Here is a 25,822-nt window from a genome sequence, read left to right as displayed (position 1 = left end):
CACAACACACAGCTAACCTGTGGAACTCATTGCCATGGGATGTTGTGATGGACAAAAGTATAATTGGGTTCAAAGCAGAACTGGATAAGTTCCTGGAGGATAGGTCCACCAATGGCTATTAGCTAAGATGGTCAGGGATCAACCCCATGCTCTGGACAACTCTAAGCCTCTTGCCAGAAGCCAAGAGCGGAGGACAGGAGTGAGTCACTCCATAATTGCCCTCTTCTGTACACTCCCCCTGAAGCTCTAGTACAGGCCACTTTTGCAGACAGGATTCTGGTCTGACCCAGGCTGGCAGCTCTTATGGTCTTATGGTTCTTTTCTGGGGAAGGTGTAAATAAACAATGGTTTTCTTCAAATAACAGATTTTTTAATAAACACCTGTATCATGCACTGTACTGTTACTGCACTGAAATCATTGTTCATGCCCATTCCAGTTGCAGGGTAACTACAGCACACTAAGGGCCCATTCCTGCTCCCATTCTGGCAGGGAGGGCTTTGCTGTTGACTTCAGCAGCATTAGAACAGAGGCCTCAGTGTCTGAGACTTTATCGTAGGTACATGTATCCACCGGCCTTTCTTCCTTTATTTGAAAAATAAATGTGTCCCCAAAAGTCTGATTTTCTCCAAGCCTCTGGAACCTCCCAACTCTGTAACAATTTAAAAGAAAATTGGAATTTTTGGTAAATTTGTTAGTTAATATGATATTTCTTGCGCATCCTTAGAAGAGCTTTTGAAATGTTCATGTTTTCCAAGTAGGTGCTGATTCTGCAAAGCTTTAGCTTCACTAGTAGTTCTTACTTTCAAGAGCTGTCCCTTAAGGATGACTCAGATGACTAAAGGTTCAGGGTTAGGTCCTGTCCCTTTAAGAGCTTTTTATCAGAAGTTTCTTCACAAAGTCTTCAGCATTTCCTAATTCTACTGACTTCTTCTCTTTATGTTTCTTGTTAAAGACACACATTTTTCAGTATCTCAGCCATTGTAGCATCATCCTTGATTTGCATGGAAGCTGTTTAGTTAACATTATATTGCAGATTAAAAGCTGGGATCTATCCCTGCAGGGAGCCGGCGGATCAGACTGGTGAATGGGGCAGGTCGCTGTGCCGGGAGAGTGGAGATTTATTACAATGGCAGCTGGGGGACGGTCTGTGATGATTCCTGGGATCTGTCAGACTCCAATGTCGTTTGCAAACAACTGGGATGTGGAAGCGCCATCAATGCAACTGTCTCTGCTCATGACGGGCAAGGATCTGGGCAAATCTGGCTGGATGATGTGAACTGCTCTGGGAACGAATCTAATCTCTGGGACTGTCCTTCCGGGGGATGGGGCCAGCACAACTGCAGACACAAAGAGGATGCGGGAGTTCTCTGCTCAGGTCTGTTCTCTGAATGCTCCTGTGAGTCTGATAATCCAGAGACCTATTGAAGTACATGGGTGTCTGAGGAGTGAGCTGAGGATGTTGGAAAGTTTATCTCCTTTTTCCTTTCTCTCTCTCTCACTCTCCCCATTCCTATCCACTTGCAGTGGTCACCATTAAAAAATCAGCATTGCCAACAGGTAATACCAAGTGTACTACAAATGTCACACTGATTTCTGAATCTCGGGTACCACTGTTTGCAACTGTTGGTAAATGGTGTCTTTTAAATAATAACTGCATTGCTCATGGGCTTGTCATTGGTCTCTAGAAGAATGTTTCTGATTCTTCTTCAGAAGAATGGGCAGGGTTGTTAGCGAACTCTGGGATTTTAGCCTTTAAATCCCAGTGTGTTTTGGAATCACAGATGTTCACGCTCAATTTGTGCATTTCCTCCTAGAATTCATGGATCTCAGACTGGTGGATGGCAGTGACTGTGCTGGGCGACTGGAGGTTTTCTACAGTGGAACTTGGGGCAGTGTTTGCAACAGTCCTATGGATGCCGTCACCATGGCACTTATATGCAAACACTTGGACTGTGGAGACAAAGGGACACTTTTGAAGAAATTTACACATCGAAGCGGCTCTGGCCCCACCTGGGTGGATGATGTTCGGTGCAATAAGGAGCACAGCTCCCTTTGGCAATGCCCATCAGACCCTTGGAAACAACAATCGTGTAACAGAGTAGAAGAAACCCATATTGATTGTGAAGGTAAATAGCAAACATACACACACACACACTCAATAGTCAGGTCTAGCTCACTGAAAGATTTTGATATAATTATATTTTGTTACTTTTCACTAGATCTTTTTATCAAATACCTACTCGTGTATATACATTATAAATAAATGTGTATATATTTGATAAAAAGATCTAGTGAAAAGTAACAAAATATAATAATAATATCAATATATATCTATATCTATATTGCATTCTCAGCAATGGATACAAATTTCTTTTTGGTATCTGAGGTTCTAAAAATAATAATGTGGCCTATTTAATAACAAACATGGAAATTGCTATTACAAAGACATACATTTCACCACAACCACAATTAGGGCCTAATCCCTAGGCCCAGTGAAGTCATGGAACCACAGATTTTAAGAGCTGAAGAGACTGTTATAATCTTCTAATCTGACCTCCTGCATGTCACAGGCCATAAAATATCAGCCAGTAATTCCTTCATCAAGCCAGTAAATTTTAGTGGAGCCAGAGCATATCTTTTAGAAAGACGTCCAGTCTTGATTTAATGACTTCATATCAAGGAGGCTCCCCATATCTTTTGGTAAATTGTTTCAATGGTTAATTAGCATGAACAAATTCTAAGCCCTTCACAATCCTTGTTACTGGGATCAGAATCTTGATCTCTCAAGTCTCACTCACACAGCAACAGAGCCTTTCAGGAGAATCATTATTACCCTCATTTTAGAGACAGGGAATGAAAACACAGAGAGATGAAGTGACCCAAGGTCACCCATGGTGCCTTAATGAGCATTGGCTCAGGCCTCTAGTAAGAGCCAGTAAGCATTACCCATTAAAGAACATCATTAGTGTGCTTTCTGCTTAAACATCTTCCAAGGAATAACAATCAGAGGTTTGGGCTGTGAAGTTCGTCTATAGATCTGTGTCTCAAGTATTATTTACATTACGGTAGCACTTAAAATCCCCAAAGGCCTCATTTCCCCAGGCACTGTCAAAACACAAGTCGAGAGAGGCCCTGCCATACAGAGTGCACAGTCGAGATAGACCAGATAAGTGGGAGGGAAAACAGATAACAGAGAGATGAAATAACTTGCCCAAGTCACACAGCAGATCTGTTGTGGAGACAAAAATAGAACCCCAGTCTTTTAAATCCTAGTGCAGCACCATAACCGCTGGACAACACTGCCTTTCCGTGTGGGAAAGTTCAGACCTGCAGCTCCTATATAGCCACCTCTCAATATTACTTTCCCTTTTCTTTTGTTTCCTGCGGTAATGAGGGTGAGTTTTAGCTCAGGTGTCTGTTTCCATTCCAATTTCTGGGCAGAGAGGTCAGGGAGGTTGTCCACGGGGAAAGCTAGAGGAGAATCAGATACTGTCCTGCCAGTTACATAAAGACACACACCCGCCAGCAGGGAGCTGCTTAAAGACTGCAAAATCCAGGATAACAGCTGAGTAGCTAATTAATTATTCAATAACCCAGATTTTGGCTTTCAGCCAATTTACAAAGCACTGGTATTAGGGGTGTGAAATATCGATAAACCCTACTCGAATCTGCATCATACACAGAGCCCAATCCACTCACCTCAGCTTTCTCTCCATAGGAAGGAAAGGGAAACCACCTCAGACCCTGTTTGCCGAATGCCCGGACTCTACAAACTGCACAGGTACCTTGCCGTCTCTGTGTCTCCCTCTTGGTCCCTAAGGACTTTCCCAGCTGTTCCAGTAACATGTGAGATTTCTGCATTTCCAGATCAGGAGAAGTTACGTGTCGTGGGAGGAGAGGACGGATGCTCGGGGAGAGTGGAGGTTTGGCACCGTGGCTCCTGGGGAACAGTTTGTGATGACTCCTGGGACATGGCGGATGCTAATGTTGTGTGTAAACAACTGGGCTGTGGATCGGCTCTATCTGCCCCAGGAGAGGCTGTATTTGGTGAGGGGATTGGTCCTATCTGGGTGGAAAAGGTGAACTGCAGAGGGACAGAGTCATCTCTCTGGGATTGTTGTTCCAAGCCCTGGGGTGAAAGTAACTGTGACCATAAGGAAGATGCCGCTGTGAATTGCTCAGGTGAGTGACAAGAGACGTTTCTGTTACATGCTGTAATTTTTGGGGAGGAGGATGGATCAGCCCACCCACCTCCCACTTGGTCACAGACCAGGCCCTCCCATCTCCTGTGTGCAGGTGCATCATGGATGCTGTGGGGTGGAACCTTTATTGGGCTACAGAGTAGCAGCTGTGTTAGTCTGTATTCACAAAAAAGAAAAGGGGGACTTGTGGCACCTTAGAGACTAACAAATTTATTTGAGCATAAGCTTTTGTGAGCTACAGCTCACTTCACCGGATGCATTCAGTGGAAAATACAGTGGGGAGATTTATATACACAGAGAACATGAAACAATGGGTGTTACCATACACACTGTAACGAGAGTGATCAGGTAAGGTGAGCTATTACCAGCAGGAGAGCTGGGGGGAAAAACGTTTTGTAGTGATAATCAAGGTGGGCCATTTCCAGCAGTTGACAAGAAAGTCTGAGGAACAGTGTGTGTATGGGGGAAATAAACATGGGGAAAATAAACAAGGGTTAAATTTCCCTGGTGCTGGGTCACAGAGGGAGGAGCTGCAAGCTGCAGCCTGAGGGAAGGAGCTCCTTTCCATGGCCTGTGAAATCTAGGGGCAAATGATACCTGGGTGGGAGCTGCAGGCCATGCCTAGCAGGATAATTTCTCCCTGTCGCATGTTCATTTCCATCCAGCTCACCAGCGCCGCCCTCCAACCAACAGTGGGAGAGTCACGGTGCCCGTGGTTGTCTGCATTATCCTGGGGGCCCTGCTCTGCCTGGTCTTAATTATCCTGGGGGCGCAGGTGCGAAGTGCCAGGGCACAGTGCAGAGGTGGGTCCTGATTGGTGTCACTGTGTGAAATGCTTCTGCAATTGCAGGGGGGCTGCAGGGTGTCGCGGGAGGGACGATACCAGGCTGGGTGGGGTGGCCGAGGGCGTCTGTTAACTCCTCTCTCATTGAATATTTCATTAACTATCTGGCAGTGGAACAGCCCAGCCATGGAATCTGGAGATGATACTAGCGAGGGAGCATCACAGTTGAATGGAAACTGCACCTGTATCCCCCCCACACACACACTCCCGATCCCTCCCCATGGTGCACTCCAGGAGTCCCAAATGACACCTCAGGCTCCAGTCATCACCTGTCTCTGGGTAGGACCCACCATCCCACCTCCTTGTGGCCAGGTTCTAAAGGCTGCACAGCCCAATGCCTTCCACTGTGATACCCCCAGAAGCCAGGCGGCTTAAAGGCCAGACCTCATGCTGTGCTTTCTCTCCACGTGCTATGAACAGTGTATTGCCAGCACTTCCAAATTACCTCCCAGCTCTTTCTTGGCTGACGGCACCTTATTCGTGGGATAAAAGCTTCACAGAGAAAACAAAGAAAAAATACAAAATTCCTCCACCCTTACTGAACATAGCAGAAATCACTTCCTCATGGGCAGCCTGGTACAGCAATGTCCCTTCAAACTATTCAGCATTGGCCTTTCTCATGTGCAGAAGATCTTGTTCATTTCCTGAATCAAAATGAAGACCCTGAGTTTGTTTGGGAACACAATGGTTCCCAAAGATACTGCGTGGGGTTGCAATACCTGTCACAGGAGGAAAGGAGTACTTGTGGCACCTTAGAGACTAACAAATTTATTTGAGCATAAGCTAAATGCATCCGAAGTGAGCTGTAGCTCACGAAAGCTTATGCTCAAATAAATTTGTTAGTCTTTAAGGTGCCACAAGTACTCCTTTTCTTTTTGCAAATACAGACTAACACGGCTGCTACTCTGAAACCTGTCACAGGAGGTGTTCTGAATATCCATGAGGAGAGACATCATAGAAAGGGACTTAGATAGATTGGAAATGTTGCCAGACAAAAAAGATTACAAAAATAGAGCTGGGAGAATAGTTCTGTAGAGAAAAATCCAGTGGAAAGCAGAATCTTAGGAAGGAGAAATGCTGGAAAGGAGCATTATACTGTATTGTACTGAAAACTGGCACTTGTAGAGGATTTTACATCTATAAAACACTGTGCAAATATGAGCTACCAGCACCCTGGGAGACAGATAGAGAACAGGATTGCCATTAACATACACATAACAGTCACAGTTTAGCATTAGGGCAATGCCTATAATGTTAGAGAAGAATGAACAGGCTGACCCAGAGGCGGGTTGAGTAGACGGGCTTCTTTATTGCAGTACTTGATCCCCTCGACCCAATTGTCGAGTACGCACTGGATTAGTTACAGCACACTCTTTTTATTTAAGTTAGTTTGTAAACACCTACATCCATTACAACACCCCCAAGCCCCTTATTAAGGAATAGAAACATCCATACTATGATTATACCCACCCTATTGACTGATTACAGCATTACACAGATTATACACACATTTTTACCTTGAAAATACATTTCTTTGCAGTAATTTGTTGACACAAGTTCCCTTAATCAGCAGATCTCAGGGGAGGGAGGAAGGGGCCATGACCCAGGGCTCGTTTATGTCGCTGGGAAAGAAAGGGAGGGGGAGAGAACACTTCTTTTACACAAAGGATATTCTTTAGACAACTACATTCCTTATGCAGCTGCAAGGCTTATCAATTCTCAACAAGCAACAGGGAAGGGAAAAGGAGGGAACTTATTTATCGAATGGAGAAACACTGCTTGCCTCTGTCCTTATCTCTTAATGTCATGTCAGCACACCAGCAGCTTCCCAGGTCTTTACTTAACCCGAATATATCCCAACATATCATCAGACCTCATGCTTCAGATCTTCAGATAGTCATCTTCAGGGAGTCAGGAAAGAGTTGGGCCCTCTCTCCCATTTTGCCTATTTGTGTGAGACAGGTTGCTTTCCTCTGTAGCATCTGAGACTGGCCACAGCTAGAGAAGGGAAGCTGGATGAGCTGGAACAGACTCTGAGATGATACAGAGGAGAATCTTTCTTAGACACTTACCTGATGTGTCTTTTCCACATGCTTAGGGTCAAACCGATCACCACATTTGGGTCAGGAAAGAATTTTTCCCAGGTCAGATTGGCAAAAAAGGAACCTTGGGGGATTTTCATCTTCCTCTGAAGCATGGAGCAGGAATCTCCTTCCAGGATCATCTGGCATCTCTCACCTAATCAATTCCCTTCCACCACGTGGACACTGGGCATTGGTGGTATCTCAGTCCCTCCTGTACTCTGCCTGTGGCACACAATAGTTTGTTCTCCTGAGGACTGAAATGCTTTAGTCTAACTGAGACTTATCTGAGTGAAATATAGAGGTCTGTGTTATACAGGAGGTCAGACTAGATATTCTAATGGTCACTTCTGGTCTTAAACTGTACAGAAATAAAGTGTTATCACCTTTTTGCAGATGGGTGCAACAGCAGCGTGGGGGAAGAATTATTTAAGATTCTCCAAAGGGCAATAAACAGGAATAATGGGATGAGATTAAAGAGGAAATGTTTTGGCTGAATGTAAAGAAACTTCCTGACAGTGAACTAGCCTTTGGAGCCACTATTGAAGAGATTTGTGGAAAGGGATGTTGTCCCCATCACCTGGCACACTGAAATCTAGCCTGGACAGAGCAGTAAGAATGTGCTGTAGGGACCAGTCCTGCACCGGGCCCATGGGGAGGGGCTGGATGATCCCATAGGGTTTCCCATCTCTGGTTTCTATGACCCTGTGCAACACTGCCCTTTGTTTGCAGGTTCCAGAAGACCCTTGGATCCCTTCTCTGAGGCCGTGTATGAGGAGATTGATTATAACCTGAGGAGAGAGAAGCAGGAGACGTTCAGTCGCTCAGGTCTGTGTATCTCATTCTTAACAGGGAGCAAATATGAAAGTCACTTTCCATTCTGAGGCCCTGACCCAGAGCTAAATCACTGCAGCTGCACCCTCATGTGAGCCTGGGATTGGAGCTAGGTGTAAGTTTTGGTTAAAACAATTTAGGTGAATGTTATGTATTCAAAGGAGAACATTTTTAGGAAGGGGAATGCACTCACTAGGGGTGCTGCTGTTAGTGCCTGCCAGTTGTTGTCTAGAAGAAAAGGATTTTGTTCAGTGTTCAATGAAGTTTCCTCCTTGCTAGTGGCCAGTTCATCTGTATGTTTGCTTTTCCTGACACACAAAATATAAGAGTTTATTGTTGCTGCTGACTGTGAGTGATTACATGTGTTCCTCACCACACAAATACAACCCCTAACTTTTCTGGCCACGAGCATGACATCCAATTGAAGAGTAAACACAGCAGGGGGATTCTAGAACCACCCTAGAAGAAAATAGTGATCTCAGAAATGAACTGCAAACATTGCAGTTTGAATGGACCATCTTGGAATCTGAACCAATGTTGTTCTACTGTGATTTGAAATGACCATGCTGGGACACATGAAGATTTTAACATAAGCCACCCTGAATTGTGGCATTCTTATTCAGAAAGATTTTCTTCTTATCTTGAAGCAAATAAGATAGGTGACCGCTAACTGAAACAGGCTGTTCACTTAACAGTCTGTGGGTCCAAGATATTTGACATTCATTATAAGATCACTCATTACACCTGCTTTGCCCAAGACCAAGACATACGACAAAATTGTAGCTTCCATGAAGGCACATTTGTCACCTATGCCGTCTGTCACTGTTTGGAGATTTCAGTTTCATAAATGAAATCATTGAGCTGACGAGGGCATTGCCGCCTATATTGCCAAGCCGCATCGCATTGCCAAACATTGTAACTTTGGTATTGTTCTCACCGACATGCTGCGAGATCACTTTGACTGTGGAGTTCAGGAGAAAGCGCTTCAATACTATCTCCTTGCGGAGCCAAATTAGACATTCACCGTCCCTCAGGAAAAGGCCTTGGCTACCGAAACAGCATCATTGCACACTGAGGAAATTTGTGTCATGGCAACCAACATGAATGCTATATTTCACAATCAGAAACCTCATCGTCATCGACAAACTCAGTCGAACAATGGGAACTCAATCACATTAATGTCATTGGACAAGATTAATCACCTGAATATCTGCTCAGGCTAAGGAGGGCAGCATTAGCACTCTGCTTGGAAATTCAAAGACACCAAGTGCCATTTCTGCAAAAAGAAAGGTCACGTTGAGAGAGTCTGCCAATCAAAGATTAAAAGCGTGAAACAAAAGGACAATAACCAGTATTCTCATCCTTGCGCATCAAACATACTTGATGCTTCCTTCGACAATGATGTGAAGAAGCTTTACTACATGTAGAGCCATCCACAACAAGGAATCTTGAGGTTCTGAAATATTGGCAACAGTGCTTATCAATTACCATGAGTGCAAAATGGAAGTCAACTCTGGTTCTGCAATGTCGATCATCAGTAAAGACCCATTCTGTCAGTTTTTCTCGCAATGGCCTCCCAAGTTGTCAAATCCATCGTGCAGCCTTAAAGCCTATAATGGACAAAATGTTGACTTCATTGGAAGCTGTAATATGAATCATAGAATCATAGAATATCAGGGTTGAAAGGGACCCCAGGAGGTCATCTAGTCCAACCCCCTGCTCAAAGCAGGACCAATCCCCAACCAAATCATCCCAGCCAAGGCTTTGTCAAGCCTGACCTTAAAAACTTCTAAGGAAGGAGATTCCACCATCTCCCTAGGTAACGCATTCCAGTGTTTCACCACCCTCCTAGTGAAAAAGTTTTTCCGAATATCCAACCTAAACCTTCCCCACTGCAACTTGAGACCATTACTCCTTGTTCTGTCATCTGCTACCACTGAGAACAGTGTAGATCCATCCTCTTTGGAACCCCCTTTCAGGTAGTTGAAAGCAGCTATCAAATCCCCCCTCATTCTTCTCTTCTGCAGACTAAACAATCCTGGTTCCCTCCGCCTCTTTTTATAAGTCATGTGTTCCAGTCCCTTCATCATTTTTTTTTGCCCTCTGCTGGACTCTTTCCAATTTTTCCACATCCTTCTTGTAGTGTGGGGCCCTAAACTGGACACAGTACTCCAGATGAGGCCTTACCAAACCAATGTCGAATAGAGGGGAACGATCAGGTCCCTCGATCTGCTGGCAATGCCCCTACTTATACAACCCAAAATGCCATTGGCCTTCTTGGCAACAAGGGCACACTGTTGACTCATATCCAGCTTCTCGTCCACTGTAACCTCTAGGTCCTTTTCTGCAGAACTGCTGCCGAGCCATTCGGTCCCTAGTCTGTAGCGGTGCATGGGATTCTTCCCTCCTAAGTGCAGGACTCTGCACTTGTCCTTGTTGAACCTCATCAGATTTCTTTTGGCCCAATCCTCTAATTTGTGTAGGGCCCTCTGTATCCTATCCCTACCCTCCAGCGTATCTACCTCTCCTCCCAGTTTAGTGTCATCTGCAAATTTGCTGAGGGTGCAATCACAACATCCTCCAGATCATTTATGAAGATATTGAACAAAACCGGCCCGAGGACCGACCCTTGGGGCACTCCACTTGATACTGGCTGCCAACTAGACATGGAGCCATTGATCACTACCCGTTGAGCCCAACAATCTAGCCAACTTTCTATCCATCTTATAGTCCATTCATCCAGCCCATAATTCTTTAACTTGCTGGCAAGAATACTGTGGGAGATATTTGCTATCGATCTTTCAATGCAAGATTGCCTGTCATCATCACAAAAGATCAACATAAAAGCATCTTAGGCCAGAACTGGTTCATACAGTTGGGAATCAACATCCAAGGCATCTATGACATCAGCAAAGAGCAACTAAGAAAGATCACTGATGAATTCGCTCAAGTGTTTTCTGAAGAAATGGGAGCTTACAAGGAACCTCCAGAGTTGTTTTACCTGGATCCAACAGTCGTGCCGATGCACATGAAGATCAGGAATGTACCATTTGCCCTATGTCCAAAAACTGACACAGAACTAGAATGTCTCGTTGCAGAGGGAATCTTTGAGCCAGCTACAGATATGAAATGGGCTACACCAAGTACCCATACTCAAGCCGAATGGCAAAGTGAGAATCTGTGGAGATTATAAGTGCACTTATAACCCAGAGCCTGCTGTTAACCAACTGCTCCCTGTTCCTGCTGGCGGAAATGTCTTCACAAAACTCACTCTTGCCCAAAAATATAAGAAGTGATAGTTGACAAAGATGCAGCAGATGCACAGATGATGATCACTCATCGAAAATTTTGAGTCATGTGTCTCCAGTTTGGGATTTCCATTGCACTAGGAATTTTCCAATGGTTCATGGGAACTCTACTTTTGAGAATTCCAGGTGCTATAAGTATATTTTGATGACATCCTGATTAGGGTATCAGCCAAGGGTAAGCTTGCCAAACAACTTCGAGAAGTCTTGTGCTGATTCACAAAGTCATTTGAATCAAGAAGGAAAAATGTGAATTTGGTGCTACAATTGTCATTTTCTTGGGCTATCAATGCATCTGGTATCCACCCAACAGAAAACAAGGTACAGGCAATTCATGATCCAAAATCCAAACAGGAACTTCTAACTTTTGTTGGGTTGCTCAACTTCTGTTACCCAAGATTTTCAGAACTCACAGCAGTGGTAATTTAACTTTTTCACTCCAGGCAGTGTCAGGAATAACTCAATGGGAACATAGCACTCCAGCTGATGAAAATTGTTACAAGTAAGCATGCTCTTATTTAAAACTACAATTTATTCAACTGAAGCACACAGAGACATAAGGAATAGGAATAGAACATCCCAAACATTTACCTAAATTCTTGGCAGGTGTTGAGTAATTGAAAGCCGGTCCGCAGTGGCCAGTTGCTTTCCTGCTGGAGAGAAAAGGTGTCAGGAAAAATGTGTCTCTTAGGATGCGATGGACTAGGCCCAAAAGCCTCCTGCTGGAGGCCTCAGGGTTCTGCCACACACATCCTAGGGAAAGAGCAGTATTGGTCAAACTTGACAGTCTCTACGTAAAAGAATGAATGGACACAAATCAGATGTCAAGAATTATAACATTCAAAAACCAGTTGGAGAACACTTCAATCTCTCTGGTCACTCGATTACAGACCTAAGAGTGGCTATACTTCAACAAAAAAGCTTCAAAAACAGACTCCAATGAGAGACTGCTGAATTGGAATTAATTTGCAAACTGGATACAATTAACTTAGGCTTGAATAGAGCCTGGGAGTAGATGAGTCATTACACAAAGTAAAACTATTTCCCCATGTTATTTCTCCCTCCCACCCCACCCCCCACTGTTCCTCAGATATTCTTGTTAACTGCTGGAATTAGCCTACCTTGCTTGTCACCATGAAAGGTTTTCCTCCTTTCCCCCCCCCCTCCTGGTGATGGCTTATCTTAAGTGATCACTCTCCTTACAGTGTGTATGATAAACCCATTGGTTCATGTTCTCTGTGTGTGTATATCAATCTCCCCTCTGTTTTTTCCACCAAATGCATCCAAGGAAGTGACCTGTAGCTCACGAAAGCTTATGCTCTAATAAATTTGTTAGTCTCTAAGGTGCCACAAGTACTCCTTTTCTTTTTGCGAATACAGACTAACACGGCTGCTACTCTGAAACCAAGCAGGCTAGAGTGGCTGCAGATGAAGCAGCCAATCAGGGCTTATGAGTGCCATATAAAAGGAGGTACACAGCAGAGCAGTAGTTAGTTGCTGCTTGGAGCAGAAGAAAGGACTGCAGTCCTAGCTGCCTGGAAGACCAGCAGTGCATGAATGGTTTGCTAGCAGGGACTGGGGAGCACTGAGGGAGCTCCTGGCTGATTGCTAGGACTGAGTAGGGACTGAGCCTGGGGAGGGCTGCAGGAAGTTAGTGTCTCCAGGGAGGAAGCCCTGGGGATACAGCCCCCTACCAGGGCTGGACTACTTAAAGACCAAAGCTCAGGGAGGGCTAGAGAGAGACAGTAGCAGAGGGGTACTGAAATAGGCCTCAGTGGACCCTATATCTGAAAAGGGTTTATGCTGGTTAACAGGTAGACAGTGTGACTCAGCCGGAGTTCTGAGTGACTGAGAAACCAACCTGAGAACCACTGAAAGGAGTCACCAGAACTAAAGAACACAGACACGCTCAACCAGAAGGGGGCACTCATGAGAAGTGGGTGCCAACCCTGTTAGACATCTTCAGAGGACTGCTCCAAAGTACATTCCATATCTAGTCATTTTTATAACTAACTTTTACAAAACACATAGATCATAGTGACCCCAACTGAGTCATCGCTTTCTCCTAACAGCAATAAACTTTTTATCAACAAACATTCTTAACAATTTTAATCATAATAAGATTCTATATCAAAGGCACCCAAATTCAAGGTTTTCTTCCACTTATTTGCTTTCAGTCTCAATTTTTGACTTTCTCTCCCCTCCTCCCATTCTGATTAGCAGAAACTGCCAGCATACAGCTAGCATTTGACCTTGCCTTCAGAAGCCTGCTTATTCAAATTAACCCTTAACTATGTGGTATTCTATTTTATTAAGTCATGGTGGCTGAATGCAAATGATATGGTTGCAATTAGCTTGATCACATTCTGGGGTACAGACACCCTCACATCCAGGCAACACTTCCACCACTATTTTTTCCAAAAAAGGCAACAATTACTGAACCTTTCATTGCCTTCTTGACAAGGGAGCTCCAAGGAAATAGACTTGTCAGCATGCAGAAGCCTTCAGGAATGTCTAGAAGTTACTGATGTCTGATGATCCTCATTCACTATGACAAATAGAGGCCATTGATCATTAACTATGATGTATTACATTATGGCATTGGAGCTGTTCTCAGCCATCACTTTCCAGAGAGAAAAGAGGCACGTATCAACTACATACTCCAAGAGAAACTATGCACAAATTGATAAAGATGATCTCACTGCCATTGCTGAAGACAAGAAATTCCACCATTACATTTACAGTCTGTCTGAGATTCGTACTGACTGCAAGACACATCTAGGAATTCTCTCCGATAACAAGCCAGCACCTTCAGTCATGTCACCACAAATGCAACGGTGGAGCGTCATGCTAAGTACTACTGCAACGATCAATGCTCTGTGTCAATTGTTCATGATATCTATCTATCGTATCTGATAACGGAACTGCTTTTCCCTCTGACGAGTCCAAGGACTTCACCAAAAGCAACCTCATTTGCGCTGTCACCATTGCCCCATGCCATCACCAAGCAAATGATCCGTCTGAACAGAAGGTGCAGACAACCAAAGATGCTATAATGAGGATCATCAAGGGAGACTAGCTGACAAGGTTTGCCAGATTCCTCATTACACAACATGTCACTCCATGCCCAAGTACCAGAGTTAGCCCAGCTGGGCTACTCATGGAACAATGTCTTAAGACATGGGTTCACCATCTCAACCTTGACCTATCTGAGGAATTGGAACACAAGCAGGATCATGCTCTGGATTCCTTCCTATCATCTACCCTGCGGTTCCTTCACATGACAAGAAAGTGTATTTGTAGAAGTTATGGAGGTAGGTTCCTTCAGCAGTCATTGAGGTCACTTGTTCCATCTCATATAAGGTCCAGATTGCCAATGGACAAGTTTGGCATCACCACAATGACAGGCTGAAAAGCTACTCATCTCCGAGCAACATTACTCTAGGAGGAGTCTTCAGATGAGTCTCCTCTAGAGCCATTCTTCATTATCGGTACAGCCTGCAGCCTCTGACACTCTGAGCTCATCGAAGCTGCTACTCGAAGGGGACAATGCTCCTGTCTTGCTGGGCTTCATGCTGAATCGCAGTCACCAAAGACACCGGCCCTGCCGAGTGTTGTAGAGAGACCGCAGGGCAGGCGAGAGCACTCACAATGGCTGGATGATTGTGTTGCCGAAGGGGGCAGGAGTGTTATGTATGAATGGGGGCACTATAGTTTTATGAAGGGGAAGGCACTCACCAGGAACACGGCTGTTAGTATCCACCAGTTGCTGTCTAGAAGGAAGAAATTTTGCTCAGTTTCTTCCTTGCTAATTGGCAGTTCGTCTGTAGTTTTGCAGTTCCTGACAAACAAAATAAAAGAGTTCAATGTTGCTGCTGACTGTGAGTGAATACACATGTTCCCCATCACACAAATACAACAGTGAAAAATACGGACTCAGAGATACCAAAACATTTTAAAATTCACATCAATTTCACCAAGTTGTTCCGAACACAGACACACATTATAAATTTTTTTTCAATATTTTCTACACAGAATATTTTGGTTTTTTTCAATTTGCAATTACTTTTCCGTTACAAATTTCCTTTATTATATTCATAAAAAATTAAAAAAACATTTTGAAAATGTCAAAAAATCCAAAATTGTTTAAATCAATATGAATTTTTCTCTTTTTTTTTTTTTTAACTTTTAACTTAGCCAAAATTTTCCAAAAAAGTCCTTTTTGGCTCAACCCCAAATCATTTATTAAATTTGTTTTACAATGGCCAGCAAACTTAAATTCTGTTTCTCTCCCAGCCCTAGCTGTGAATGCTGTGGGGAGAGCAGCAGTTACTCATGTAGACAGATGAAGATCGGCTTCCTTCTCACCTGACTCTGCAAGTCCGAATTGTAGGGACGGTTAACACTACTTCAGCCTTGGAGTGTAACCGGCTATGGGTCAAGAAAGCGACTGTCTGGGGCCAGGCTAAACTATCATTTGAAAGCTTTGGAGCACTGGGGCAGGGGATGTTCTGTGGCCCCCTCCCACCACAGCCACTGCTGTTAGGTGGGATCCTTCCTGCCCCTGCAACAAAGAGATCAGTCCAGGAGATTCTCATGACTTTGAGTCCTGGCCCTTTTATCCTTTGTGCCATTTTGTCTCAATGTCAGATGGGAACATCCTGCCCAAGGGCTGTGCTGTGCTCAGGGCATCCCCCAGCACCATAGCCAAGATAGCTAGAGTGAATCACAGACTCTGCTCTTGGCCTCCGCTGGCCTGTGTCCAGCTGTCCTGCTGAGTACTAGGTTCAGGGCAGACTGTTAGGAAGCAGGGCACAAACCCCAAATTGGCTGTGAATTCTACACTTAGATTTCACCAACCAAGTAACAAGTGTAAACTCCTCAGGCATTATACACAGCCTAACCATGGAGTCACAGAGAGTCCCCTGGGGTACTCCGGTCTATCTTGTCAGCTAGGTGAGCTGACCTTTGCCCTAGATGGTCCCTTACATCAAAAATCACAACAGCATTCAGGTTGTTTCCAGTCCCAAAGGACCAGCCACTTATCTCAGGTCAATTGCACCTTAGAACTCCCACCAAAGATGCTTGTAGCCAATCCTGTAATAAACTATCTACGGATTTATTAACTAGGAGAAGAAATGAGTTATTTACATAGTTAAGGCAGGTAAATACACACACACAAATAAGTTTCAAAAAGTAATCGAAACTTCTGTAATAACCAAGTTCTATATCTTCTTTAGGGCTAATCCAGGTCAAGCACTGTGGAAGTTTTGCTTATGCTTAGTAATCCTTGCTCTTCAGAGTCCAAGCAGCAAGAGAGATACAATTCCTCCTTGTTAGGGCATTTTATTCCTTCCCCCATCCTGCTTCAAGTTGCAAAATCAGCTGTTGGGAGGAATTCAGTTGCACGTCTCCTCTTCATTCATGCAGGAGGAACAATCAACAAATGGTGTTTTGTCTAGGGATGATGGGCCTTCTTTGCTTGGGCAGGAGGTAACACCTCCTCTGGCAAACTGGTATTTTACGCTTGTTAATGATTCTCTCCTGTCTGGTGATTCACAGTTACAGAGCAAATATGTAAATATTACCTTATAATATGGGATACAGATATTAGAAGTGCTATTAATGCCTGCAGCAATTTACAACATTCCATAAAGTCTAAACACTGAGTACATGTTTATAACTCTAACAACTATTTTAGCAGTAACACGGGTGTGCCAAACTGGTTCCACCTCTCTATTTGTCAGTGTTCAATTGAGACCTATCGGCCTTGGCATGATCTGGAACCTGGTCTGCAAATATAGAAGCCTAATCTGGAAACAACAAGGAGACCCGATTGACTGATTGATGATGTGGAAAAAGCTGAAGTATTCAATGCTTTGTTTGCCTCGGTCTTCACAAACAAGGTCAGCTCGCATACTGCTGCCCTGGGCAACACAGTATGGGGAGGAGGTGAGCAGCCTTCAGTGGTGAAAGAACAGGGTAAGGACTATTTAGAAAAGCTGGACAAGCACAGTTCCATAGGTCCAGATCTAATGCATCCGAGGGTGCTGAGGGAATTGGCTGATGTGATTGCAGAGCCATTGGCCATTATCTTTGAAAACTTGTGGCGATCGGGGGAGATCCCGGACGATTGGAAAAACGCAAATACAGTGTCCCTGTTTAAAAAAGGGAAGAAGGAGAATCCGGGGAACTACAGACCAGTCAGTCTCACCTCAGTCCCTGGAAAAATCATGGAGCAGGACCTCAAAGAATCCATTTTGAAGCATTTGGAGGAGAGGAAGGTGATCAGGAACAGTCAACATGGATTCACCAAGTGCAAGTCATGCCTGACCAACTTGATTGCCTTCTATGATGAGATAACTGGCTCTGTGGATATGGGGAAAGTGGTGGACGTGATATACCTTGACTTTAGCAAAGCTTTTGATATGGTCTCCCATGATATTCTTGCCAGCAAGTTAAAAAAGTACAGACTGGATGAATGGACTATAAGGTGGATAGAAAGCTTGCTAGATTGTCAGCTGTTCTCAGTGGTGGCAGATGACAGAACAAGGAGAAGTGGTCTCAAGTTGCAGTGAGGGAGGTCTAGGTTGGATATTAGTAAACACTATTTCACTGGGAGGGTGGTGAAGCACTGGAATGGGTTAACTAGGGAGGTGGTGGAATATCCATCCTTAGAGGTTTTTAACACCTGGCTTGACAAAGTCCTGACTGGCATGATTTAGTTGCTGTTGGTCCTGCTTTGAGCAGGGGGTTGGACTAGATGACCTCCCGAGGTCTCTTCCAACCCTAATCTTCTATGATTCTATGATTAATGGGGGAGGTGGGTGTTTGTCCTTACGAAGGAGGAGTCTTCTCTGTGACTGAGGTGGCCAGGACCATTGTGGAACTTCCCTGGACCCATAGCCAAAGATGTGCCCTTCACTCACCCCACAGGGTATGTGAATTACCAGCATCCTTCAGGTCAGATTGTATCATACTCTCAGTCACATTTTCCATAATGAAATGGAGATTTCTCTTCGGGAGTCTGCATCAGCCTCTCACCGCTCAGAGTCACTGTAATTCAGTATCTTTTCTGGAAGGAGGACCAAACTGAGACCAGAAATTTTGCCCCTGGCCCCAGATGTGTTCCCAGTCCCACAGTTCAGCTGCTGTCACTGTGATGAATTTCTGGTTCTCGTCTCTCCAGCTTCCTATTCAGATGACTCAGTGACGAAGCTGCAGTATTACACCGGGGACAGCGAGGGGGAAAATGACCCTGGATCAGAACAATGTAATGGGGAAGGAGCAGACTCAGGCCAAAAGACCCAAATCTGGGCAGAGAACAGAATTTCTATGACACTTGCTGCAATCGCAGCCATTTCCCCTCACACGATCCCCATTTTACACTGTGGGGTCTAATCCCATTGAACAGGATTTCTGTCAGAATCTCAGGATGGCACACATCCCTGGGAGTGGCTCTCAGTGACCTCCTCAGGTGTGGAGCTGGAGGAGACGGGTCAGCCTCTTTGGATAAAGGTGTCAGAGCTCAGTGGATCTCAACTCACATCTCTGAGAGAGAGGGAAGATTGTCCTGTATTATAATTACAGATAAGCTGAGTCCAACTCACTGATGCGAACCCACCAGAAGTTTGAGGGAGGGAGGGATTTGCAGATTCTGACACCAGCTCCGGATCTCTGTTTTGCAGCTGGCACCTGTCGCTATAAAAAGCTGAAACAAACCCCTGGATCTGAACTTCCCACCTAGGCCCATCTCTAATTGTAAACGGGGCAGCATTTCTTCCCCAGCTGCTCTCAAGGGAGTCCATGATTTGGGCCCTGTGGGAGTTTAGCCTGTGGCTGGGGAGGAGGCACTGAGCAGATGAGCCAGTTCTGCTGGGAAGCTGGAGCGCTGCCAAGCTGAGCCCTGGGCTGCCTGAGAGGCTAGTGGAGAGCTGGAGCTCACAAAGGATCAGGCCAGCGACCTCCCAGCGGGAGCTTTAATTCCTGCAGAGGGGAGGTTCCCCCTCCCCAGTGTAACAGGAAAATGCAAACCTGTCTGCAGAGATCAGCTGGATTCACACAGGCCGGTTCTGGCCTGGCAGCACCCATGTCCCAACCAGGGACAGGATTGGCCCCTTGTTATTTCTGGGACTCCTGTTTCACTGTAGTTCTATGACTTGTGCCCTTCTCACCCTGGGCACCTCTGACTTCCCCTCACACATGCCACGATACACAGCTCTAGTTATAAGGGCTACTTGCACTGAAGAGATGCTGCTGGTGCCCTGGGCTGAATGTGCTGTTTGCTGTTCCAGAGGGAGCTTCCCCAGGAGGGTCTCAGTTGGATTACGATAACGTGGAGGAGCCTGCCTTGAACGACATCCCCCAGACTCCAGATGGCCGAGGTGAGCAGTGAATCCGCCTTCTGGAAGCAACGTCACACTGACAAAATCTAAATGTTTCCCCCAATAGGGGGGACAATAGTGGTTTGTTAAGAAAACCACAAAGTACTTTCTACTGGCGTAACGCTGGGGGCACTGACCAGGTGCACTACAAGAGCTGTGTAGAGACCCAGGGGTAGGGAAGTGTGTGATGCCCTAAGTCATAACAGAAGCTCATTGCAGGGATGGAAGGAGCAGTTCGCTCAGGAGCTGCCCACATGGTACTTGCTTCAGGTCACTGCTGTGTGACCCTCACTGACACGATCACTAGGGTTACTCACCATATGTAAAGAGGGCATGTCAAAGCAGAGACATCATCAATGCAGCAATGTTCCCTGACCACCTTTCCTAGGATTCTGCTATAGCAACTTATATACACTGTGACCAGGGCCGGCCCACAACATTTTGGCACCTGAGGCGGGGAGCTCAACTGATGCCCCCCTGGCTTATGCCAAAACTTTGAAAGGTCTCAATTCTGCCTTCTTCCTGTTCTACTCCTCTCACGGTACTGCTCTGCTACCTACCCCAATAAAGGAGAACTAACAACTTAAAATGCCTTGTTCAAAAATTTTAAGTAACACTTAACTTTCAAACGCCTGAACAGCAAATGTAACTTTTTTTCTCTGCATAGTAAACACTGGCATTTTTCTCTGTTCAAATAATCAAAGTGGTGCTTTCTGTGTCTTCTTGGTTGCAAAGATTTGAACTGCTTCCTGAAGGTCCACAGGCTGGGCCAGCTCATGCTCTATTGAGAAGGTTGCAAGGCTGACCAGCCTCTCCTGTGTCATTGTGGAGTGTAGATGTGTTTTTATTAACTTCAGCTTGGAGAAGCTGCATTCTCCACTGGCAACTGTCACTGGAAGTGTTAGAAGTATGTGCAGAGCAAAAAAAGCATTTGGAAAGAGGGTGGTCATCTTATTTGTGCACATATATTCCAGAATAGCCTTTGGAGTTGATCCTGCTGAACTGTATCTTGAAAGGGCTTTCAGTTACCACCTAAATCACTATCATGCATGTCATCATGTGTCAACACTGTTTCTAGTACCCTGCATTGCCGGTGTAGGTCTTCTTCAGGTATAGTGAGGAGTTTGGGAATATCATACAACATCCCAAATAAACTGCTATCTTCCTTGAGCTGCATGAAACATTCTTCAAGTGACTGTATTGCACAATCTAGCACCTGGTTAAAGAATTCAACTTTGAATTGTTGTTTGGGGTCTCTTAGGGGATTATCCCGTGCCTCATAATCAAAATGTCCTCTTCTTTGGTGACTCTTGCGTTCTTGAATGGTTGGGAAAATAGCTTCAGTGTGATGTTCCTCTGCCAACTTCTGTGCACTCTTCAGAATGTTTTGAAATCCCTCATCTGACCGGTAAGACTGTAGGTATAACTTTGCTTTGTCCAGTTGTTCCATTGCTCCAGCTATATCAAGGTCAACACCTTGGAGTCTCTTGCTTACAACATTTATTTCAAACAGTTTGTCATGCCACAACACTAAGCCACACAGAAATTTGAAGTTATGTATGTTTCTGGTGATTCCATTTCCCTCTGCCACTGTTCTCCCATGAACAGTTCCTCTCATAGCATTATCTTCCATAATGGCAACTGTGGCATCATCTATCTTCCCAATTTGGTGTTTGATAGGCTTTATCACCTCCACTTGACTTTCCCATCATGTGGCACTCAGTGGTTTCAGTGTCAGAGAGGATGTTCCCAGATGCTTTTGAATGCTTCAAAATTTGCCATCGATGAGTTGATGCAGAGAAAAATACATAGATGCTTTGAATTACATTAAAAAGTTCAGCAGCCTCACGACAAGCTGATGCTGCATCGCTGACCACCAAGTTCAATGAATGAGAACTGCATGGGACAAAAAAAGCTTGAGAGTTTAACTCTAGGATCCCTGTCTGCACTCCTCTGTTCCTTCCTCTCATGTTGGAACCATTATCGTAGCTGAAATGAGAGGTCAGGGCTATCTCAATTCCCGGATCTTCCAGCTTTTTAAGAAGCACATTTGTCATACCAATTCCTGTAGTATCATCAATGTCAATAAATTCTAGAAAATGCTCTCTGACAGTCACCATTGCAGGGACATTTTCACTAGGTTCTATTGTTGTTACAAAACGCACCATTAAAACTCATTTGTTCCGTATGGCTGATGTCAGGTGTGCAGTCCAGAATAACAGAGTCATATCTTGCTGACTTCAGAACTGCCACAATCTTCTGTTTGACTTTTGTTGCCAGTAAATGTATGATCTCATTTTGAATTGTTTTTCCAAAGTAGTGGTGTGTGTACATTTCTTGGGTGGTGACTCTTCTTCGATGCTCCTGGAGTACAGCATCATGCTCAGGCATCAGCTCCACAATTTGAAGGAAGTTTCCATTGTTTGGCACATACAGCTGATCTGAAGTGCCACGCAGTGCTAGGTTTTGGGTAGCAAACATTCTCACAATGGCAATGAGCCTTTTCAGAACATTTTGCCAGTAAAGAGACTCTGATGAAATCTTCTCTTGATGCAGATCATCTATGGTGGCTTTTAACCTTAGTCTCATCTCAAGCTCTTTCCACCTGTGGAATGCTCTCTGGTGATTTGCTGCCTTCTCATGGCATGCCAGATTTCTAGCCAGATTTTTCCAGTCCTTTGTTCCAGTAGAACCCAATGTGGATGGAACGTGAGACTGGAAGCATTTGCAACAAAAACAGCATGCAGCATTCTGGGTTTTTGAGTACATAAGCTATGGCCTCTCCACTTTGTCACCATTGGGGATTTCACGCTAGTAATGTGTTGGATGGAAACTTCTATTTTCACTGTCTTTGGAGAACATGAAATTTTTCACTTGCTGTGGCCCATGCAGTACAAGGAAGTCCCTCAGGCTACTGCTCAAGTGGGTCCACAGTCCTGGATCATCTAGACTTAAGGAACTAAACTCAGCAGCAGCTGTTTCTTGTGCCTCCACCACCCTCTTCTCTGATCTTCACTTTTCTTCAGGAATGTGCATGGTTACATCCATTTGAGATGGAGATATGGATGCTGCAGTAGCTGCCAGGTCACCTGCACTCTGACTAACTGGAAGATCAGGCATCTCCTCACCACTCACTTCCTCACTGGGGCCGGAAGGCTCACCATAAACATTTGTGTCTATGTATCCCAGGAGAGCTCCTTCCGGCTTAGATAGAAAAGCTTCCTTTGCTTTCTTTCTTTTTCTGAATGCTGCCCCAGAGGGGTGTTTTCTTCTTTCACTCAGGACTGCTGTTCTGTGCCAGCTGTAGTGGCTCTCAGCACTCAGTTGAAGGGGACAAATAAGCAGGCTGGTAGCAGGACCTGAGTGAGGGAAGATATCAGCGTCTTAGGCCTAACTGGCTTCTACTACTTCAGTTAACTGCCTGTTCTCCTCAAGTGGGTTCAGGGAGCAGCAGGAAACAGGAAGCTCCCTGAGAAGCTGGTGTTAATCAGTCCATGGCTCCTGGGGGTGCTAGAGAGGTACATAAGAGGCTCCTCCTCTTTTCTCTCCCTGCAGCTCCTGCTGCTTTCTGTTATTCCCTCTCACCTTTTCTGCTGCCTGCCTGTTATGTCTCTTGTGCTCTCCTTCCTCCAGCACAGCACTCCACCATCTCTGTGCATCGAGAGCAGAGAGAATACGTAGGCACCAGCAGCAGACACTCTAGGTCTTAGTGGCGTCCCCCCACAGTCTGGCACCTGAATCCTCAGTTGGCCTCATGGTAAGGCCAGCCTTGACTGTGACAGGGGGATGGGTGGGACATGCAGATTTTACACGCAAAGGCCCATGTCCCACCCTTATTAGCTGGCTCCGCTCCTAGCGGTGTCAGTACGTTGGAGACTGATGGCAGTTTATGGGGTAAACTTTATCAGGAGAACACATAATTATTGTAACAAAATACCTTTGTGGAGCAATCCATCTAGGCTAGATCACAGTCACCTCTTTCTAGAACTCCCCCTCCTCATCTGGGAGCTCTAGGATCCTCTCAATTGGCTATTGAAATGTATCAAATCAATGTGATATGTGAAATGCCCCGTCGGAGGGTTCCAGAGCGGGCTCCTCTTATTGCCCTGAGAGATCCCCAGGGACCAGTGAGGCTAGTGCATCTGCAGCTTGTAGTTTAACTCTATCTCCACTGTGACTATTCTCTTAATTACTTCACATCTTCACGTCAGATGCCCCTGCCCTGCCTGGAGATGTCCCAGGGGATGGTTATGATGATACCAGAGAAGCGTCTGACTCTGAAGGTGACCCTGCTTCAGGGCAGAATGATGAGCAAGGCACTTGGGCGAGTGACAGACACAGGGATTCACAGACAGGTGAGTGGAGAACTATTTACACTTCGCACTGTCTCTGCAGAGTGGGAGGGCTGGAAATGTGGGATACACAGCAAGGGAACAGCTCTGGACAAATCAATGCCTGTGAGAAAATCTCTCCCCTCTCGTCTCTCCATTCCCTGAAAGCAGAGGCTTCAGTGCCTGCCATGGGGGGTGGAACAGCAGGGTCCCTGTTGGGTGGTACTTCGTGGTCAAACCAGCAAGATACCTAGGATCCTTCTGCCTCTAGGTTCCAATCCTTGTGTGGCTGCCACACCCTGGATGTGCTGGACTCCCACCAGTTCACGGCATGTGTATCTTTTGAGCAGAATCCTATGAACCAAAGTCCTGTTACTGCTGCGCAAATGTTAAAGAGCCCATGTCACCTCCTGTAAAAGTTGGGCTTTGCCTATTGTCCTTGGCGAAAATCTCCCCTCCCCTCCCGATTTTTCCATGAGCAGAGAGACCATCGGCCACCCCAGAAGAGGTGCAATGGTGATGAAATGTGCATTGCTTAGGACTTGATAAGAAGAATGTGCTTATGTTCTTTGTTAGGGCAGAGTTAAAGTTATGATCTTCTTAACTAAGTGCTCCTGGTTGATAAGTGCTTGGGTTTTCTACATGAAGTAACAGGTAAATAGAGTTCTCACTTGGCAGTGTTAGCTGGTCTGGAAACCAAAGGTTTTAATTTCCAGACTATTTACAGAGATGATGGATTAGAACTTGTCATAGACCCGCCAGAAGACTGAAGGGGGAACAATTCCTAACCATTACGGTAGAGCAGAGATTCTCAGCTGTGGTGCATGAAATATATTCTGGGATGGCATGAGAAGCCAGAGCAGAGAGCTGGTGGCTCCTTTGCGGGCACCCAGCTTTGAAGGCAGCGCTGCCACCAGCAGCAGCGCAGAAGTAAGGATGGCAGAGTATGGTGTCGCCACTCTTACTTCTCCACTGCTGCTGGTGGTAGTGCTGCCTTCAGAGCTGGGTGGATGGAGAGCTATATACTTAAATGGCTTTTTTTTGACTCAATGCCCTTCTGCTTTTCATATTTAGTGAGAGTTGCATGTTGATGGTTTTTTAATCGGTGTATGTACTTGTGTGGTGGGGGTTGGGGGCATCAACTATAATGGACACAAAGAAAGGGGGTGATCAAATAAGTTAGAGAACCACTGCTGTAAACTCCGCCTTGCTCTGCTGCTGTCCATCACCATAGAATGGATCCACTGACTATGTGTCTCCCTTGGTATTTTCAGGTGGGAGTCCGCACTCGCTAAGGAGTGAAGTTGTCTCTGGGATGGACAGGGAAACCCCATTCCCGCTTCCTGGAGACACAGGTTATGATGATGTGGAACATGGTGACTCTGGGGGATCGATATCAGAATGATTTGATTGGGAAAAAAATAACCTTGTGATGATATAAATGCTTTGCCTTTTTCCTCTCAGAAATGCTCTCTCCGCTATGATGGCCTAGAGAGAGTCCCTGCCTGGTAGACAGACAAAGCAGGTCTTTTAATAAGATTTGTGTGAAGCTGCAGGAAATACTAGTGGGAGTTGGAAAAGGTTCATAAACTTTCTTTGTATAATTTTCCATTGTTTGAAGGGGGTGGAAGTTTCCTGCTTTTTTATGCCTATAATTTCTTCATCTTGAATTTTGCCTTTTTCATATTAAATCCTTTCTGAAACTCTCCCCATACTGGAAGTTTTTCTTGCCAGTTGAATTGTGCAGTTTCCAGGGTTCATCATGGGGAAAGGCTGCAATACAACAAACCAAGGGTGGGCCACCTCTGGGTGTAGCAGGGTGTTTGACGGTGGGGGGGTT

At 45.2% G+C, this 25,822-nt stretch overlaps 2 protein-coding genes across 2 annotated transcripts in view; both read left to right on the top strand.

Moving 5' to 3' along the window:
- LOC119860426 (scavenger receptor cysteine-rich type 1 protein M130-like) overlaps positions 1 to 25,686 on the top strand; it is a 50,945-nt gene extending 25,259 nt beyond the window's left edge. Inside the window, 11 exon segments of the mRNA XM_043514113.1 lie at positions 1,062 to 1,376; positions 1,816 to 2,127; positions 3,720 to 3,782; positions 3,869 to 4,199; positions 4,603 to 4,630; positions 4,877 to 5,006; positions 7,861 to 7,956; positions 18,457 to 18,540; positions 19,562 to 19,651; positions 23,863 to 24,006; positions 25,257 to 25,686. Of these exon segments, the coding sequence (XP_043370048.1) occupies positions 1,062 to 1,376; positions 1,816 to 2,127; positions 3,720 to 3,782; positions 3,869 to 4,199; positions 4,603 to 4,630; positions 4,877 to 5,006; positions 7,861 to 7,956; positions 18,457 to 18,540; positions 19,562 to 19,651; positions 23,863 to 24,006; positions 25,257 to 25,423 (1,760 nt within the window). The 3' untranslated portion in view covers positions 25,424 to 25,686.
- LOC119860485 (scavenger receptor cysteine-rich type 1 protein M130-like) overlaps positions 1 to 25,822 on the top strand; it is a 1,081,813-nt gene that overhangs the window by 547,273 nt on the left and 508,718 nt on the right. The window lies entirely within an intron of this gene.

Source organism: Dermochelys coriacea, chromosome 1, assembly GCF_009764565.3.
Source record: "Dermochelys coriacea isolate rDerCor1 chromosome 1, rDerCor1.pri.v4, whole genome shotgun sequence".
NCBI classification, from domain to species: Eukaryota; Metazoa; Chordata; order Testudines; family Dermochelyidae; genus Dermochelys; species Dermochelys coriacea.
The sequence above is the reverse complement of the archived record's forward strand: the minus strand, read 5'-3'. Positions and strand labels throughout refer to the sequence as shown.